The sequence below is a fragment of the Neolamprologus brichardi genome, chromosome 3 (assembly GCF_056152115.1).
Source record: "Neolamprologus brichardi isolate AB-2024 chromosome 3, ASM5615211v1, whole genome shotgun sequence".
Classification (NCBI taxonomy): domain Eukaryota; kingdom Metazoa; phylum Chordata; class Actinopteri; order Cichliformes; family Cichlidae; genus Neolamprologus; species Neolamprologus brichardi.
This window is the reverse complement of record NC_142106.1, coordinates 2,911,460-2,932,513: the sequence shown is the minus strand read 5'-3', so window position 1 is coordinate 2,932,513 and position 21,054 is coordinate 2,911,460. Positions and strand designations below refer to the sequence as shown.

General features: G+C 43.9%; 1 protein-coding gene across 1 annotated transcript in view; it reads left to right on the top strand.

The window, feature by feature from the left end:
- The window catches only part of LOC102790429 (uncharacterized), a 35,194-nt gene extending 16,580 nt beyond the window's left edge, over positions 1-18,614 (top strand). The window contains exons 5-8 of the mRNA XM_087838558.1: positions 8,801-9,133; positions 14,768-15,091; positions 17,893-18,219; positions 18,318-18,614. Of these exons, the coding sequence (XP_087694684.1) occupies positions 8,801-9,133; positions 14,768-15,091; positions 17,893-18,219; positions 18,318-18,370 (1,037 nt within the window). The 3' untranslated portion in view covers positions 18,371-18,614. The remainder of the gene's footprint in view (positions 1-8,800; positions 9,134-14,767; positions 15,092-17,892; positions 18,220-18,317) is intronic.
- The last annotated feature ends 2,440 nt before the right edge of the window (positions 18,615-21,054 follow it).

Sequence of the window (21,054 nt, the reverse complement as noted above, 5' to 3'; positions counted from 1 at the left end):
ACTAGGGATAATTAGAAACAACCCAAAATAAACAAAACCACAGAATGTTAATAAACTTAAACATAAACATGGAGTCCACAGACTCCGGACCAGGACAGTGAATGATCAAGTTGTCTCAGTGTGTCACTTGCAGGTGGGGAAATGGACCTGGATCAATTCTCCACGAGCAGCAGTTGGAAGAAAATTGTAGGTAAAGATCATTAGAAACACCCAGCCCGAGTTTTGGCTGAATTGTTTTGCAGCTTTCCTTCCTCATCCTGAAAAAGCAAGCTCCAAGGAAGCTAATCTCTTCTTGAAGACACGGAGTGCAGTTCCAGAAGCACAGACATGAACATCAACAGTGGACAGCAGGCCAAGAGACAACAGTCCTGAGCATAGAGGTCCAGCAGCGCTATGGGCAAACGACATCAGAGAAAGAAAGAGAAGATCCATCATCACGACTGGATGGATGGAGAGATGCGGTTCCAGCAAGCTGCAACTTCACTGTTGGTGAAGGACTTATGAGGAGACTTTCTGAGTTTGACATTTGCCATGTTTGGAGCAAAATGGCAATGAAAGAGACAGTGGGAGAATACACAGGACAAAGCTGAAGCGAACTGACTGCCATTGGACTGCAAAGTGGGATAGGAGAACGGAGTGAGAGGAGCAAGTGAGGACAGAGGCTGCTGTTTTAGTTTGGGGAATCAAATTGGGTTAAGGAATCCAGGGAGACAAACGACTGCCTTGAAGTGAAGAATTGAAAAAGTGTCCAGACCACCACAAAACGGGGAGGAAGACAAGCACTAAGGTATGCAAGTGCACTGCTGGACAAAACGGAAAGGCAACACCTCACATGCACGCAACATGTACTGGGGGTAGCACAAAATCATACAGGAAGTGCACACATCACAAGAGGGTACCTGTAGAAGGGGTTAACAATACAAAGCGTGGTTGCCTATGGTAACTCGCAAGCATTAGGATGTAGCTGTGCCTGACTATGATTGAGATTTTTAAATTTTTATTTAGGTGTTTCTGAAACAAAAAGGTGGAGCAAAAGAAGTTTTGTTTCAGAAAAAAGGGGGAAGGTAAATAAAATGTCATACATAAGTACAAAATGCATGAATAGGAAAAGTTGGGGGATTTAATTGGCTGATGCATTTTTCTTTTGTTACCAAGTTGAACCTGCCAATTAGATTTGGTGTGTTTTATTTTTTAGAGAAGGAATATTCTGGGACAAGTCCTAAGACTACGATTTTATATATTTGGTTATTCTGGTATTTTGATTTTTTAACAGTGCACTGAAAGTTGTGTTTGACAATTTTCTCTCTTTCAAGCAGGCCTGCACGACTGGATCTGAAAGCGCTATACTAAATTTTTGCTTGAAAATTATTGCAAACTGAGCTTCTCCACTTTACAATGGGCTCTGGAGAAAGTCACTTATTTGGGACGCAATCAGATAATGAGTCCCTGCCTAAAAGGATTTCGCGAGGTAATCCATTCTAAAATTCTTTTTTTGTTCCTTGTGAAATGTCGTCATATTGCTGGCAGTAGAAACTTAATGCGACACAAGAGGTTCTGCTATCAGCAATAAACACAGGGACTGAATGGACTGACAAAAACTCGACTGACTTGACACCAATATGCAAGATTGCACCTCCACCCACAGAGCAAAAAGGGTGGATGTATGTATGTATGTTTCTTTTTACAGGAGCAGAAAGGTGACAGCAACATCCTGGGTTGCATGGGCTTTTGGGCTGTGCTGACTTAACCTTTTAATTGCCACTTTCTGTGTCTGTGAATTTAACAGCGGTGTGTTATTCATGACCTTGTATTGTTTACAGTGCAGAGGTCACTGTGAGAAAGTGTGCATACAAGATGCACTGGGCTAACATCTACACCACTTTTTCTACAGCAGAGGGTTAATCATATGATTTAATCACATGACTTGCAACAGGAAACACCACTGGCCAATTTTTTAAACACAGGTTTACAGGCCTGGAGCAGAGCTACTCTATGGGAGAAGCCCTGGAATTTTTAAGAGAGAATGGGCAACTTTATTGTGCATCTCTAATTGTTTTGAATTGACACATGGCAAGGACCATGTGGCAAAAGGGGTTTGCTGGGGTAGTTTTAATTTTTAATTACAGGTTCAGTGACCAAACTGACAGAAGGAGATCACCCATAAGATGCAGACTGAGACCTGGAGAGAAGGCTTCAAGAGCGAGCAAGAGAGAGAGCACAGCTTGCTGCAGGAAGCACACTGTCGGAAGCCTGGTGGGTGCGTCGGAAAGTGATTAAAAGAAAGTGGTTGGAGCCGAGGTGGACAGGACCAATCGAGTTGGTGGACAGGACATCGCACACTGTTCGACTGAAGGGCAAAGGCGAAGCCGGGTACCACTGGAGCCAGTGTGCAGTAGCTGAGGAGCCAGGAAGGTCGGTGAAGGAACAAGGAGCAACTTGAGCACCAAAAGGGTAATCGAGCCCTGACTCAGACGAGTCAGAGAACACCCAGACCTCAACCACAGGGGCAGAATAATCCCCTGGTCTGTGGCAAGGTCTCAGGGTAGTCTACCCCTGAGACTGAAGAAAGAAGAGACGGAAGAATGCAGAGACTCACCCCACGCTGGAAAAAGAAGACTGAGGGAATAGATGTTGAAGGCTATCTACTTCACACCACCCTTCTCAAGCAGTTAAACAGAGTTTATCTCAGGAAGTGACGAAAGCATTCACACCAGGTCTGGTCAGGTTTAGGAAACTAGTTATGCCCTAGGATGAAGGAGAGGTGTGATGTGATCTCTCATTGGAGAGATCAAAAGGGGGATTGTTGAGAATAGATTCCTTAATGTACATCAACGTTAAAGAGAATATAGTTGTGATTGCTTGAAACATTATAATATTGTGGTAATGGGTGTAAGGATACAAAATAGAAAATAGGCCTGGGATGGGAACAAAGAACTGAGGTGCAGGGCAGGAGGACAATCAACCCCCACCCCCAGGACAGTAGCAAGAGTTACTGAGGGTGAGAAGCAGACAAAGGGCAAACGGGCACTACCATAAAAGGAGATGGGGGTCAGGGTGTCAGCACCCTTGGCCACTGTACTAGTGTATTTCCATTGTGGGGGTGTTTACTGTAGGGGGGAGGAGACCAGAGGTTATAACTGTAACTGTTGTGTGGAGTTCTTTAGATCAGCCTTTAGCATAGGACTGCATAGGAATGCAGTGTGCTGATCTCCAGATGCATCTGTAAGAATAATGGGTAATAAAAGGATTGTGTAAAACATGGAAACATCTCAGAGTGATCTCTACCAGGACCAAAAGAATCGCAGAGACCGGCGTTGTCTCGACAATTCACAATACCACTTTTTAATGTTTGATACCGATATCATAAATTTTGATATCCCCCGCTAGCTGTTCCCCGGCAGACGCCAAGCAGCTGGGGAAAGAGGGCGGCTGGGTGATGGGAAGCAGGAAGCATAGTCTTAAACAGAAGCCCCAGGTACACCACCAAACCTGTTCATGTGTCTAACTGTTTTTCCCCACACCCGCTGGGGGTCAAACTCTGGTAATTGGTGATTCTGTTCTCAGACATGTGAAGCTAGAGACACCGGCAACCATAGTCAATTGTCTTCCAGGGGCCAGAGCAGGCGACATTGAAGGAAATTTAAAACTGCTGGCAGGGTAAACGTAAATTCAGTAAAATCATAATTCACGTCGGCAGTAATGACACCTGGTTACGCCAATTGGAGGTCACTAAAATCAATATTGATTCGGTGTGTATTTGCCAAAACACTGTGGGCCCCTCCCCAGTCAGACCAGGAGTGACATGTTTAGCCGCATGTTCTCGTTAAATTGCTGGCTGTCTGAGTGGTGTCCAAAAAACAATGTGGGCTTCATAGATAATTGGCAAACCTTCTGGTCTTGTTAGGAGAGACGGCATCCATCCCACTTTTGATGGAGCAGCTCTCATTTCTAGAAATATGGACAAATTTATTAAACCCCTCAAAATATGACTATCCAGAGTTGGGACCAGGAAGCAGAGTTGCAGTCTTACACGCCTCTCTGCAGCTTCTCTCCTCCTGCTACCCCCCCCCCCAAACCCCCCCCCCCCCATCTCCATAGAGACTGTGTCAGCTTCCAAAAAGACAAAAAACAAACTAAAAACCAGCAACAAGCAACTTAAACATAAACAATTACAAAGAAAGAACAATACAGTATCCACATCTGAACCAAAGAGTAAAACAGTGAAATGTGGATTATTAAATATTAGGTCTCTCTCCTCCAAGTCTCTGTTAATACATGACTTAATAATTGATCAATAAATCGATTTACTTTGCCTTACAGAAACCTGGTTGCAGCAGGATGATTATGTTAGTTTAAATAAATCAACACCCCCGAGTCATTCTAACTACCAGAAATCTTGAAGCACAGGCAGAGGGGGCGGTGTGGCAGCAATTTTTCTACTAGCTTCTAAATGTTTCTCTATTTTCTCTGTTTTACCTTGTTTTAATGATTTACTTTTCAGTTAGGGCTGCCACGATTAGTCGACTATCAAAATTGACAACAACTAATTTAACAGTCAACGCATCGTTTGAAGTTTTGTGAGATCCAAAAAGACGCATGAATAAGTAGAAGCATTTAAGAGTGTAATAACGGACTGAAACAGAAGATGGCAGCACTGCATGTACAAGGATTCCAGCTGCCGTTAAACCCCGAAGAAGAAGAAGCTGTGTCCCAGAATTCATAGCGCGGCCCACCGTGACCCTGCTCAGTTTCCAACAATGGCGGCAGCTAGTTAGTTTTAATATTACTCTTATTATTCTTTCTGGGTCACAAAATAAACGTTTAACATATTTTCAGGCGAGAATGTAGCTGTGTAAACTTCAAATATCTGGCCAGTTTATCAAGACACCACATATTTTCAAAAGCGCTCCAACGTTTTCGGAGACGTCTGTTACCCACTAGCTCGATAGCTAGTGGGTGCTCTCTGGCAGGTAGCTCCATGCCCTCCTGCGTTTTAAATGCACCTTAGAACACACATGCATCAACACTACATATGAGCGGGTGGAGGGAGGTTTGGAGGCTTCACACACCCCTGTTCTCTGCGACCTGCTGGAGCGGGGGGGCTAGGAGGAGGAGTTGGCCATCCGACTGGGGTCTGGATTGTGGGGCCTCCCTGCTGCTGCGGAGTCGGGCGGTCTGCTTCTCTCCAGCCCAGGGAAAAGGGTAACACCACCTGGGTCTGGGTGCAGTTTCCCCCTCCAGGGGCAAGGGTACCTAGACCCGGGGCTTAGAGTACGCTTGGGGAGTGTGATTGTGTGTACAGTGTCTCTCTATGTGTGTCTCCACGTTGGCTGAGTGTTGAGTAATTGCATATGAGAGCATGAGGGTGGGAATGGATGTTTGTATCTGTGTGTGCCTGTATGTCTGTGTCTATATGTCAGGTTGGGTATCTGATGCCACCTCTCTGGGGACCTCTCAGGCCCTCTAAGGTATGGAGGCCTATCTCCCCCCACCACTTCCCCTGCCAGTGGCAGACGCCCTCAGACATCGGTGCGTTGGTGGTTCCTTGTGTCCGGGGATGGGCGTCCAGGTACACACCAGCTCACTCCTTGGTGGCTGCTTATCGGGGCCTGGAGCCTGGGGCTCGCTCGGGCCACTTCGGGGGTGGGGTGCCCTCGGCCTCTCAGCCTGGGGCTTGGTCACTCTGGCACAGCTGGCTGCCGGCGGAGCTCATGGGCACGTCACTGCAACCCCCCCTGGCTTCTGCTCCGCGGCTGCTGAGTGACCCCTCATCTGGGACTCTCCTCAGCTCTTTCTGGGATAGTGGCGCAGCTGCCCCTCTGTTAGCCTTCCTTGGTCTCTTGTGTTCTGGGGGCCTCTGGATGTCTGGAGTTTTGATGTCCTCCATACCTGCTTCATGCCCTGGTGGACGGGGCTGTGGCTCCCCACCAATGTTCCCTCTAAGCCGCGCATGTGCGCAATTGCGCACTGCTGGCACGGTCTCTGCGCACAGAAAATCTGCGTTGCGCACAAAAAAAAAAAAAATCTAACCTGAATTGAAATTAAAATGAAAACTTTAACAATTCTGTTTGGCAGTGTTAGTCAGTAAGTGACTGGCTGTTCCCGTATGGGATTAGAACGATGCCACCTTATCCCATAGTCCAGCCAATGATGTGATTCACATTGATATATATGCAGCTAATCAACGTCGTTGACAGGCTATGACAGCGTCCTTATGTGCCGACACCGGTGTTTTAGCAAAGCGGCTGATGTGGAGTGAAGCCACGTTAATGACAAAATGTACAATCATTGGAGATGTGAGCAGGACAGACGGAACAATTGACGGAAAAGGTGTGGACTTTACACCAGTTTTTAAATTGTGTTGATCGGCCACGTAAAACTAGAGTTACGATAAAATATCTGCAATGTTTGGTTTTCTTCCTGAATACTGTCGTTGTTTATATTTACTGCGGGATAAATGGTAGAAACGGTGTTTTATAAGGAAAACGCTCGAAAGCCTGTGAGCAAAAACAAAACCAAGAAAACCCTGCCCTTTCCTATTGGTGGAAAAATGTACCATGCCGACCAATCAAAAAATGATATGGCAACGTGGCATCTAGTTGTTAAGAAACGCGGGGAAGTTTTAGGAGTGACGGCGGTGTTTGAGATGTGAGAGATTTGCGACGTTTAGCACAAATCTTGTGTAGTTAGTGTGTAGTGTAGTCAATAGTTTTGTTGTGTGTGTCAGAACAATGAGGCGACTGCTGAATGTTACAGGTGTTACAGCAGTGATACATTTGCTGTTGTCAGGCCTGCAGGTATCAGGCTGTTGTTCTCCTTCATCTCATAGTGGACAGAAATTATTTTTTGGAGTGGCACAAATAATTTGTGTGGCATCAGATTTGATGCAGAACAGCTGATTGTTCTGTAAATAGTTTGAAAGGTTTGTTTAAAAAAACGCCTTGGCTGCATTAAAAAAATAAATAGCCTCAAAAAACTTTGTTGTTTGCCAAACTGAGTTACTTTTTTGAAGAAGTAACTATATAATTAATTGCCCAACATTGGTCATTATTTACTGTATTTGGCAGACAGAAAGTTACAGACTCTCTCCCAGACCACAGACTCATAATACAAGTCAGAGCTTTTTTTTAAAAAGAAAGAAAGTTGTGTTTTCAAAATTAGAGTTCAAGTTATTTTTACTTCCAATAGTGTTAACATACTACACAGGTCAGGAACAAGATTTATTTAAATTTTCATTGTTAGTGGGCTAAAGCTGTTAATTAAAAGTAGTCTAACATAAATGTAAATGCTGTAATTTGATTTTTTTTAATAAACCATGTAACTTGCATGGATTAGATGCTGGCGTGACCACAGTGCACATGTCTGATATCGATCACAATGGTCCAAGGGACCGCTCAGGGAGTTAGAGGGAACATTGCTCCCCACACCCTTGGTCTCTTGTGTTCTGGGGGCCTCTGGATGTCTGGAGTCTTGATCTCCTCCATACCTGCTTCATGCCCTGGAGGACGGGGCTGTGGCCCCCCCACACCCTCTAGCAGATCATTACATGAAGGAACCTTTTAAAAACAACCGTGTCCATGCTCACAGGTGTACAAACGGGTGCTCACACACACAAACTACACCCTTTTTGGCTCCTACCTTAAAGCACACTGTGCGCTGTCGATCTTGCGTGCTGCACAATAATGTTTAATATTTAGTATTTACTGTTATATTCCCAGATCATCGTGATGTTGTTTATTCTATTGCTCTCATTTTCTTCTGCTTGTTTTCTTTTCTCTTTCTCAACAGGTGATCCAGGTGATTGATATATGTATTTGTTTTTGTCTGCTTATTCTGTTGGTTTTTGTTTTTTGCCCTTTATCCTTGTCCCTCTTCTCCACTGTTTTTCTTTCCCTTTCTTTCTCCCTTTTTTTGTCCTCAGTCAAGTCTGTCCCATATCTAGCAAGTGAAAATAAAATAAATAAAATAAACAATAAAAGGTGAATCAAATAGACCATTACGGCAAGGTTGGGATGGTCAATTTGGTAAAGTAAATTTGTTGGGCATCTTTCTTCACCTTTAGACAATAATTCTGATGGCAAAAGAACCAAACGGGACAGGCAAAAAAAAAGAAAAAAAAAGAGAACACCGGACTCCCAGCAAATCGTTTTCAAAACCACCGCATATAAAACCAACCACATAAAAAAAAAAAGTGTACTTATTTACCGTTATTCCTTACTGTGAAGCACTTTGGTGTACCCCCTGGTTTTAAACGTGCTATATGAATAAAATTGTATTGTATAGTTTCAGTCAGGTTTCAGAGCTCATCACAGCACAGAAACAGCTTTAGTGAAGGTTGCAAACAATCTTCTTATGGACTTTGACAGTAGACTCATCTCTGTGCTTGTCCTACTAGACCTCAGTGCAGCATTTTATACTGTTGACCATAATATTCTATTAGCATGATTCGAGCATGCTGTAGGTATTACAGATACTGCGCTGCAGTGGTCTGTATCATATCTATCTCATGTAAATGGAGAGTCCTCTTCATACCCTAAGGTTAATTATGTTCCACAGGGTTCAGTGCCAATTTCAGGACCAATTCTGCTTTTTTATACATCCTTCACTTAGGCAGCACCATCAGAAGACATATGTATACCTTACAATATAAAGCACCTTGAAGAGACTGTTGTTGTGATTTGGTGCTGTATAAATAAAACTGAATTGAACTGAATTACCAGTGAAGCAGCAGCATTCAGCCTGTTAGAGTCAACACAAATGTCTCCACCCAAGCTCATGTTGTGTTTTGTTATCCTCTCAGTCCCCCAGGTGGAGGTGGAGGTGGATTCAGGGGTGACGTCTGTGCAGCTGCCCTGCAAAATCACACTTCAGCTGCCTGAAGACGCTAAGGTGGAGTGGAAGTGCTTACATGATACCAAGATCCACATGTATGAGAAGGGCTCTGTCCAGCCTGAAGGACAGCACCAGGCTTACAGAAAAAGAACAACGATGAATGAAGACCTGCTGAAAACTGGAGACCTCAGTCTGACCCTAAAATACCCCACAGACTATGACATAGACACCTACACCTGCACCGTCTACAGCAGGGAGGGAAACATCCTGTTGAAGAGAAAGGTGGAGCTGAAAGTCAGAGGTCAGTGCTGTAGATACAGGTCAAAGGTTATAGGTCATGTAGGAGTTTATTCTCTGAAAGCTTTTAGTTTAAATCTATATTCAATCCATTCAAATAATATAAATAACTTCAAAATAAAAACCTCTGGCATAATTCAAGTTTTGATCACATCTATAGTTTAGTTAGTTTAGTCCAAATCAGTGACTGAGTCAGCATGTTGTTGAAGTGAGTTGAGTGATTGTGAGCAGATCAGATGTCCGAACCTCCCCTGTGAAGAAAACAAAATCTTCTCCAGAGTTTCCCACCTCATGTTTTCCTGTGTCACAGCTTGACAGGGGATTTCTTTAAATCCCCCCTTAGTTCTTCAGCTAAGACACCTGAGTTAGAAAACACAAACACTGCAGTTGTCTTTTACTCGCGAGGGCAGTCATGGACGCAAGACCTGCGTCTCATTACTGTCTGCGTGCTTTATTTATACTTGTCTGTGTGTCTGTGTGTCTGTGTGTGTGTGTGTGTGTGGTGTGTATAAAGGTAACAAAGTTATTCTAAGAACTCAGAGCTGAGGTTCCCCTTTTCTAAGTCTGCATGTTCTTAAAAAAGAGGAAGCTGTTAGTTGTTTATCACAAAAGAGTTCATGTCAAAAGTCACGTAGACATTTGGTTGCTTAGTGATCCTAAAAAAGCACATTTCATGAAGCTGATCACATTATATAAAAACAATTTTCCTTTGACACAGCTCATTGTTAAATCCTTGTAAGCACAGTGGCAAGTTTCCAGAGATGATTGGACTCTGAGCAGAAATGATCCACATTGGACTGAATTTAAGAACAGATCATAAAGTCCCATAAAGCCCGTCTGTCTGACCATCTTCATCAGCTGCTACATATTACTTCCATATCTCTCCTCCCTGGATGTGTCTTCTCTCTGTCTCTTTCATCCTTTTCAGTGGGATAGTTGGCATCTCACTTTCTATTTTATTCTAACCCTATTTTATTTTATGTGCTTGAATGTACAGAAAAATAGGTTTAAATGTTAAAGAAATTTCTTCCAGTTAGAGAATGTTGCATATAATTTCATTTTTGCTTGATGCATAAAGTTAAAAGATTAAAAGTAATAATAAACAAAGTTTTGAAAATAGACTTTTTTCATTGAAATACATTTTATATGATGGATTATGCAAAAAAAAAAGTAGAATTTGGATCGAAGCAATTGAAGAACTATCACTTCATTACCTATTCAGGGTGTAAATCATATTTTTAAAAAGTAACTAAGTAACTAAGTAACTGATTACTTTCAAAAATAAGTAATCAGTAAAGTAACAGGATTAATTTTGGGAGGAAGTAATCACTAATTAGTTACTGATTACTTTTTTCAAGTAACTTGACCAACACTGGTCCGCATAGTCTCTCGCGCTCACCGTCTGATGACATTTACATCACTGGGACCCACGCAGCCCCTCAGAAATGATAGTCTGTGCCACAGACTGAAAAGCTCTGTCGCGCTTTAGTCTTCAGTGTTGTACGAGGGACAACTAATAGATTTTGAGCTTTTGAGGGAAGAGTGCAAGCAGAGGTGTGTTTGACAAGAAGTTAAGATTCTGTAAATAGTCTGGACCTTGGCCATTTAGTGCTCTGTATGTAAGAGTGAGAAGTTTAAAAAGAAATCTGAAATCAACTGGGAGCCAATGTAAAGATAAGAAAATATGGGTAATGTGAGCATGCTTCCTAGAGTGTGTCAGGACTCTGGCTGCAGCATTCTACATTGCCTAGAGGTGTGACAGAGATGCCTGTAAAAAGGGCATTACAGTAATCAAAGTGACATGATACAACTACATGAACAATTATTTACATTTCAGAGGAGGAGACTATAGCTCGCGATTTAGAAATGTTCTTTAAATGAAAGAAACAGGAATGCGAGATCGATTTTAAATCTGCATCCAAGATCAAGGAGGAAACAAATACTACACCAATGATTAGCAAAAAGAAAAAATTACTTGACTGTTTCTTGAGTGTATATCTGCCGGATTCTTAAGCCTATTAAATATTATGGTCGACAATATGAAAGGCAGCACAGAGGTCAAGCAGAGTACAGAGAAATTTCCTGCATTAAAATATCATTAAAGACTTTCAAAAGAGCAGTTTCAGTGGAGTACTGCTTCTGAAAACCAGACTGAAAAAGGATCAGAAATCTCTAGTGTGTATAATAAAGATCTGAATTGATTTAAAACAATTTTTTCTAACACTCAAAATAGTCATTTCAAATAGGCCGGCATTTGCTGAAAGAACTGGCATCAAGACTAGGCTTTTTTAAGTAATGGAATTACTGTCACAGCTGGAGGCCAATTGAAGGAAATAGACTCAACCGCGGACAGCACTCAGAAACACTTGATCTGAGAACAAAAGACTTTATTTACTGAGTTCGTGTAGGTGCACAGAGCAAACAGAAAAGCGAGGAGCACTTCAAAGATAAACCATAAACTTAAATGGCACACAGAGGGAAACAATTCAATTTAGTTTTATTTATATAGCGCACTTTTCTCCTCTTCTCCTCTCCCTTATCTTCCCTGCTTAGCCTCTTATGTCCTTGTCTAGTCTCATGTTTTTTGTATTACTTTTCCCTGGAACACTCTCTCACAGTCTGTTCTCTAAAACCTAAAAGAGAATTATGGATTTGATCAACTGGGATCTGAATGCTATTGACACCCTTTTCTTAACGAGATGTCTGGGCTCGGGTGAGCCTGAGTGTCCGGGTTTTACTTTCCCTGCTGGATACACGATGGAGGGGTGGCAGAAATGGAGAATCGTGTGCCTGGCAGGACTGTCGATCGAAGACGCTGAAGATATCTACCTATTCGGAACCATGATAACAGGGTTCTTGCTGATCAGAGCTGGCTTGGCACTGGCTTATTAAGAAAGCGGAACCGGCTGTTCAAATCCCCACAAGGCTGCCCGCTGGGATTGAAACGATGGGACGAGGCGTGAGTTCTCAGAATGAGCTCATTTAGTGCAGCATGGATAAGATCTTGGAGAAGCTTGAGGCTGCCGTGAACACTCAGAATAAGACCTCTGAGTGCAAATTGGATTACATCTTGGAGAAGTTCACTCAGAATAACATCTCTGAGCGCAAATTGGATCACATCTTGGAGAAGCTCACTGCGACGTGAGTTCTCAGAATCTGCTCATTGAGCACAAGAATGATAAGACCACGGAGCGTAAGTTTGATAACATCATGAAGAAGCTCGCGGCTCTCCAACGGGAGATTGAGAGACCAGTGTCGGACTGCTAAGAACAGCTTTGAAATTCTCATGAGTTGTTCGCACTAAAGGAAAAAACCACCATCATAATGCGGCTATCCCTTCGGCGCCAGCTGCGGGCTCAAGGCTGGAGCTGAAGAAAAAAAAACACACTGATAACGGCTGTGTTTAGACTGTTCTTCCGATTCTATGCAAGGCCACCTGGGTTGACTGGAAGACTGTTTACTTAGCCTGGCAGGGCGAAGGACACTGTCTCAGCTGAACTATGGACACGCACACACACACACACACACACACACACACACTGATATACACACACTGATATACACTCACTACTTGCTGTCCTCCCATAGGAGCCCAGCATGAGTAGAGGTCTCTTTTTTTCCTCTTGTACTTTCCCATTGTAGTGTACATTTCAGTGTTTTTCTGTAATGCTACCTGTATCCCCATGTGATGTCTGTGTTGTGTGTGTAAGGTCGGGGGGGGGGGGGGGGGGCAATAAAGCATTGATTGATTGATTGATTGATTGATTGATTGATTGATTGATTCCTCTGCAGATGATCTGTTAGCTGTTTGACAACTACTCTTTCAAGGATTGTTGATATGAAAGGAAGGTTGGAGATTGGCTTTTTGAGTAAAGGTTTAACTACAGCCAGCTTGAAGGCCTGTGGTACATAGCTGATTATTAGAGATAGGTTGATCATATTTAAGATTGAAGAATTAATTAATGGCAGGACTTCTTTGAGCAGTTTTGTAGGAATGGGGTCTAAAAGACACGTTGATGGTTTGGAGGAAGTAATTATTGAAGTTAACTCAGAAAGATCAATTGAAGAAAAAGAGTCTAAATGAATATCAATGATACTGAAAGTAGCTGTAGATAATATTACATCTGTGTAATGATTGTTGGTAATTTTTTCTCTAATGATAAAAATTGTATTTGTGAAGAAGTTCATGAAGTTGTTACTAGTTAAAGGGATGGTTGGCTTCAATAGAGCTCTGACTTTTTGTCAGCCTGGCTACAGTGCTGAAGAGAAACCTGGGGTCGTTCTTATTTTCTTCGATCAGTGACGGATAGTATGATGTTCTGGCTTTGCGGAGGGCTTTCTTATAAAGCAACAAACTATTTCTCCAGGCAAAATGATGATCCTCTAAATTTGTGACACGCTATTTTCTCTCCAGCCTTCGAGGTATCTGCATTTGGCTACGTGTTTGAGAATTATACCACGGAGTCAGGTACTTCTGATTTGAGGCCTTCGTTTTCACAGGAGCTACAGTATCCAAAGTCATACGTAGTGAGGAGGTAAAATTATTAACAAGATAATCAACCTCTGTTGGAGTAGCGTTCAGGTAGCTGCTCTGCTCTATGTTGGTACAGGGCATTGAAGATGATAACAGTGGGTAGATTATATTCTTAAACTTAGTTACAGCACTTTCAGAAAGACATCTACTGTAATAAACTCTACTTCCCACTGCTGTGTAATCAATTATTGTAAATGTAAATGTTATCAGAAAATGATCAGACAGGAGAGGGTTTTCAGGAAACACTGTTAAATTGGAGTAGTCACTGTAAACGAGGGAAACAGGAGTTAGCTAGTAAACTCGGATGCCATTTCAAGGTGAACATAGTGAATGAAACATAGTCTTAGCAGGCGGAGGTGTAGCTTAGTAGAGGAAAAGAGGGTGCGGGTGAGAGGACATGTGATCCGATGATGAAATCCGTGAGATTCAGAATGCTGGGTGGGGATGCCAGGTGAGCATGTGAGAGAAACTGCGGGCTGACCAACAATGTCTTTAGGCAGGTTAGGGCACTGACTTAGCAGTATTCAGTGATTTTGCATGTTTGCAGACTATCTGGCGAAGTGTGATTGCGAGCGTTGGTCTTAAGAAGCCGGCAGTTCAAATTACATACAGTTACAGCCTGTCAGCGTTGATGAGGTGGCTCTGCCCAGGGGTAGAAATGTCGGCACTGAGGAAGAACCCAGCACTCACCTGGACCATGACAATTACCTCAAGATGCTAAGACCGGACACAACTTTGCCTCAGTGAACTTTTAACGATAGACAGTAATGGTGGACCAATGCTTGTAAGAGATCCAAGTGAAACAGAGGGAGTTAAGAGCTCTAACGAGGGTGATGAAGTTTGGATCATGAGCACTGTACTAACCAAATCATTTAGTGTAATTGGAGAGAGTGAGGTAAATAAAGCAGAGCACTGACCCTTCATAAGAGAAAAAATCTAAGGATAACTTTGATCATAAGTCCATGACCTTGTACAAAATGATTAAGAAATATATTATAGTCATCATCAATTCTGTGCTAATAACTGCTTTATTAGGCATCTATATTCAAGACATCATCTCTCATCTAATCATTATTTCTAATTTTGTATTTGTTTTCCTCTCAGACTGTCAGTTGGAGGTGAATTCAGGGGTGGTGTCTTTCTGTATGCCCTTCAAAACCACAGAAAACCTGCCTGAAGACACTAAAGTGGAGTGGAAAGATGAGAGCTCCAGAACGGTTCACGTGTATGAGGATGGTTCTTACCAGCCCGAACAACAGGACCAGTTTTACAGAGGCCGAACAAAGACAAACGAAGACCTGCTGAAAACTGGAGACCTCAGTCTGACCCTGAAATACCCCACAGACAGGGACAGTGGAACCTTCATCTGTAGAGTTTGGAGCGGTGGAAAGATCCTCGGATCAAAAACTCTGCTGCTCCAAGTCAAAGGTTTGATCCATTGTTTGTCCTTTTTTTCCCACCAGTAGCAGGCTTCCACCTCAGTGTGAGTCACCCAGCAGAAGGGTTCAAAACCTGAAAATTCACCTAAATTCAATTCAAATTAGAAAAAACGAACTCACTCATTTCAAATCCTTTTCAATTATATAGTGCCAAATCACAACAACCGTCACCACAAGGCACTTTATATTGTAAGGTAAACCCTACAATAATATATACTGTAAAAACCCAACAATCATATGGCCCCTATGAGCAAGCACTTTGGCAACAGTGGGAAGGAAAAACTCCCTTTTAACAGGAAGAAACTTCCAGCAGAACCAAGGTCAGGGAGGGGCGGGGCCATCTGCTTCGACTGGTTGGGGTGAGAGAAGGAAAACGGGATAAAGACATGCTGTGGAAGAGAGACAGAGGTTAATAACAGCTATGATTCAATGCAGAGAGGTCTGTTAACACATAGTGAGTGAGAACACTGACTGGAAAGGAAAAACTCAATGCATCATGGGAATCCTCGGCAGCCTACGTCTAATGCATCATAACTAAGGGTGGATTCAGGGTCACCTGGTCCAGCCCTAACTATATGCTTTAGCAAAAAGGAAAGTTTTAAGCCTAATCTTAAAAGTAGAGATAGTTTCTGTCTCCTGAATCCAAACTGGAAGCTGGTTCCACAGAAAAGGGGCCTGAAAACTGAAGGCTCTGCCTCCCATTCTACTTTTAAATACTCTAGGAACAACAAGTAGGCCTGCAGTGTAAGAGCAAAGTGCTCTAATAGGGTGATATGGTACTACAAGGTCATTAAGATAAGATGGGCCTGATTATTTAAGATGTTTTATATGAGGAGCAGGATTTTGAATTCAATTCTGGATTTAACAGGAAGCCAATGAGGGGAAGCCAATACAGGAGAAATATGCTCTCTCTTTCTAGTCCACTACTGGACTTGGAGAGACCAGAGACAGCCACTTCACAAGCACATGGCACAACATAGAAGAGCCACCTCCACGGGACAAGACTCAGCAGTTCATCTGTATCTAAAGGACAAAGGTCACTCTTTCGAGGATACCAATGTTCACATTTTGGACAGAGAGGACAGATGGTTTGAAAGAGGAGTGAAAGAAGCCATTTATGTCCACTGTGAGTGACCATCTTTGAACAGAGGCGGTGGCTTACGACACCAACTGTCTGCCAACTATAATCCAGTTTTTAGATCCCTTCCCAGACGCCTCAACGCCCACTCACATCCTGGGCCATCTGACCTCATGAAATAAAATGAAAGGGTTGGGCCAGGTTTCACAACGAGCTCACCCAAAACCCTGGCTGATTGTGACCCACACCTGTTTTCACACATTAGCTCATGCGATTAGGTAGAGCAGCGGTCCCTGACAATATTTTCACGGACCAGCCTTTAAGGTGTCACGGATAAATACAACAAAATAAAACTAGTACCGGTACCGAAAAAAAGAAGATTTACTCATAACACACATGAAAAGACCCAGGAAAACCGAGTTAATGATAAAAACGATAGCAAAATAATGCTGAAAACCGAAAAAAAACCCCTGAAAACCATACATTTCACACCTGAGCCTCAACTCTCGTGGCCCGGTACCAAACGACTCACGGATCGGTACCGGTCCGAGGCCCGGGGGTTGGGGACCGCTGAGGTAGAGGATCATCAGGGGCTCCTTTTGTCCCTCTTTGTGGGCACATTCCCACGTGGTTTAAATCTGTGACTCTCCACCATTTGACCCTAGAACTGAAGAAGAAAAAGTACCATAGGCCATTTTGGCATTACATAGGAAAAGTAACAAAAGACTGTCATAGTGAATAGGGTGAAAGGACTCAGGTGCGAGACTCCTTGCAGAGTGACAGTGAATTTATTTATAGTGAAAAAATAAGGCAACAGTTCGAGTCTGTTATCCAAAAGGGCAGTGCAGTGATACGGTGACGTTCTCTCTCCTTCACACACTAGGTACACTAATCGCGACTACACTACCCAGTTTAGCTCAACATTCCAGCGTTGGTTGTGACACCGTTAAATAGGTCTGCTTCGGATTAGTAGCAGCCGGCAAAGTGATTAAGCACAGGTGCGGCGATTCCAGCTCAGGATACTCCCCCTGGGTCAGCTGCCGTTCCGTGCCACAGCTTCCAGAAGTACATGTTCCCGCACACAAACACAGACGCACAGGATGGAGAGGAGAACACCACAAAGTACACACAAACACAACAAAAATTGATGACCGGTGAGGACCGTCTAGCCGTGACACAGACAAAACTACAAAAATCAAATTTTTCACTCAACACTAGAACCATTAATTTAACATTCAGCCATAATGATAACACAAAAAACAGGTATTTAATAAATAAAACCAGTAATCAGGCGTTTGTTTGTTTTTTTATTCAAAAAAAATTATACACACCCACTGCTGTGCTATGAATTCTGGGATAGGATTTGCCACCAAGGATACATCTGACCCATCTTTCAAATTCGGGGAAATGAAGTACGCATTTGTCGGCCGCATTTGGAGCAGCCTTCGAAATGGGACAGACTTCATCGCATCGCAACGTCACCTACTTCCAAGATGCATGGAAAGGATAAAAAACCTCACAATGCAGGGATTCCAGCAACACTTAATTAACTGCTCAATTAATTAAGTTGTTCTTCTTTACTTTCAAGTGTTGCTGGACATAACCTGTGTTGCTGTAATGTAATTGGACTTCAAATGCAGCCTCAGAAGGATGTAGATTTTGAATTGAGATGCTGCTTTTGTATAGCTCATGTTGTGTTTTTGTCCTCTCAGACTGTCGTGTGGAGGTGGAGGAGGGGGCGGAGTCTGTACAGTTGCCCTTCATAACCAACGAAAACCTGCCTGAGGCTGCTAAAGTGGAGTGGTCGCATTGTGATCCATTAATGTTCGCCCATATATACGAGAACGGCTCTGACCAGCCTCACAGGCTGCACCTACTATATAGAGACCGAGTGAAAATAAATAAAAACCTCCTCAAAACTGGAGACCTGAGTCTGACCCTGAAACACCCCACACAGAGAGACAGTGGGAGATACAGATGTGATGTCTACACTAAGAACATCTGCATCAGAGGAAAGACAGTCCACCTCAAAGTCAGAGGTTTGTGTGTGTGTGTGTGTGTGTGTGTGTGTGTGTGTGTGTGTGTGTGTGTGTGTGCACGTGTGTGTGTGTCTGACTCTCTTGTGTCTCCACTGCAGGGAGAGTTCAGGACCAGGATCAAACAAGGGACATCAGGAACAGAGTCCTCTGATGGCGGATCAATCAGTTTGAAAATAACCAATGATCTTTTTATGGAAGCTGACTCCGGTTTACTCTCCATTCTTATTCTTCTCGATCTGAGTGCTGCTTTCGACACTATTTCTGGCTCTATTCTTCTCAGTAGGCTAGCTTTCATCGGTCTCTCCCATACTCCAATAAATCCGACCTCCTCTTGGTAGGCACTAAATCAACATTATCCAGAACCAACTGTTTCTCTATTACTATCAATAACTGGCCAGTCTCGTTTCTTCCTCTGTGGATTGTTTGGGTGTCATCTTTGACTCTTTCAATTCACACATTAATAATGTCACTCGGTCTGCATATTTTCTGTTGCGCAACATTAACGGTTTCTGTCCTTTTCTCACTCCACATGCCACTGGTGTTCTTGTCCACAGCCTTGTTACTTCCTGGATTGATTGCTGTAATTCACTTCTTTTTGGTCTAACTCAAAAATCCATCCACAAGCTCCAACGCATCCAGAACTCTGCTGCCCGTATTATCACCAGGACCCCTTCTATCCATCACATCACTCCTGTCCTGCAGCAGCTTTATTGGCTCCCAGTCAAATATCGTATCAATTTCAAAATACTCTTGTACACATTTAAGGCTATTCATCAATTCTCTCTTCCATATCTGTCTGATCTGGTTGAGCTCCTCATCCCATGTCAGTGTCTTAGACCCCCTTCTTCCCTTTCACTCTCTGTCCCCTCCCCCTGTCTTGCCACCATGAGGAACAGGGCATTCAGCTGCTCTGCTCCTCAACTCTGGAATTCCCTACCTCCTGACTTAAGAAATACTCTTCCTTCTCTCTCTTTATGTTCCAACTCAAAACTCACTTGTTCAAAAAAGCTTATCCCACATAACCTCTCCACTCTGCTATTTTATATTTGTTTTATATCTTATGCTTTTATGATTGTGTAAACTGCTGCTTTTATGTTGATTTTATTATTCTACTGTGTACAGTGTCCTTGAGTGTTTTGAAAGGCACTTTCAAATAAAATGTATTATTATTATTATTATTATTATTATTATCTGTGTGTTCTTTGATTATTGATCAGCAGTGTTGGGGAGTAACGGAATACATGTACCGCCGTTACGTATTCCATCCATCCATCCATCCATCTTCATCCGCTTAATCCGGGGACAGGTCACAGGGGGGAGCAGCCTAAGCAGAGAAGCCCAGATCTCCCTCTCCCTAGCCACCTCCTCCAGCTTATCCGGGGGAACACCAAGGCATTCCCAGGCCAGCTGAGTGATATAATCTCTCCAGCGTGTCCTGGGTCTGCCCCTCCCGATGGGACATGCCCGGACCACCTCACCCAGGAGGCGCCCAGGAGGCATCCTTATCAGATGCCCGAACCACCTCAGCTGGCTCCTTTCAATGTGGAGGAGCAGCGGCTCTACTCTGAGCCCCTCCCGGATGGCGGAACTTCTCACCCTATCTCTAAGGGAGAGGCCAGCCACCCTTCCTTTGGAGGAAGCTCATTTCCGCCGCTTGTATCCGCGATCTCGTTCTTTCGGTCACTACCCACAGCTTGTGGCCATAGGTGAGGGTAGGGACGTAGATCGACTGGTAAAATGAGAGCATCACTTTTACACTCAGCTCCCTCTTCACCACGACGGACCAGTGCAGCGTCCGCATCACTGCAGCCACAGCACCAATCCGTCTGTCGATCTCCGGCTCCCTTCTCCCATCACTCGCGAACAAGACCCTGAGATACTTGAACTCCTCCACTTGGAGCAGGAACTCATCCCCGACCCGGAGTGGGTACTCCACCCTTTTCCGGCTGAGAACCATGGCCTCAGATTTGGAGGTGCTGATCCTCATTCCTGCTGCTTCACACTCGGCTGCAAACGGTTCCAGTTCAAGTTGGAGGCCTCCACCCGATGAAGCCAACAAAACCAAATTATCCGCGGAAAGCAGAGATGAGTGAAAGCCCTCCGCCACTTGGCTGCGCCTAGAAATCCTGTCCATAAAAATTATCAACAGAATCGGTGACAAAGGGCAGCCCTGGCGGAGCCCATCACCCTTTGGGAACGAGTCCGACTTATTGCCGGCAATGCGAACCAAGCTCTTGAAACGGGGATCGAATGGCCCATAGCAATGGGCCAAACACTCCATACTTTCGCAGCACCTCTCACAGGACACCACGAGGGACACGGTCAAATGCCTTCTCCAAGTCCACAAAACACATGTAGACTGGTTGGGCAAACTCCCATGCACCCTTGAGAGGATAAAGAGCTGGGCCAGTGTTCCATGGCCAGGATGAAAACCGCATTGTTCCTCCTGTATCCGAGGTTCGACTAGCGGATGAACTCTCCTTTCTAGCACCCTGGCATAGACTTTCCCAGGAAGGCTGAGGAGTGCGATCCCCCTGTAGTTGGAACACACCCTCCGGTCCCCCTTCTTAAAGTTGGGGACCACCAACCTGGTCTTCCAGTCCACGGGTACTGCCCCTGATCTCCACGCAACATTGTAGAGGCATGTCAACCAGGACAGCCCTACAATGTCCAGAGCCTTCAGGAACTTGGGGCGGACCTCATCAACACCAGGGGCTCTGCCACCAAGGAGTTGTTTAACTGCCTTAGTGACCTTGCCTCCGGAAATTGGCGGGTCATTCCCCTCATTCCCAGACTCTGCTTCCTCCTTGGAAGATGTGTCAGTGGGATTAAGGA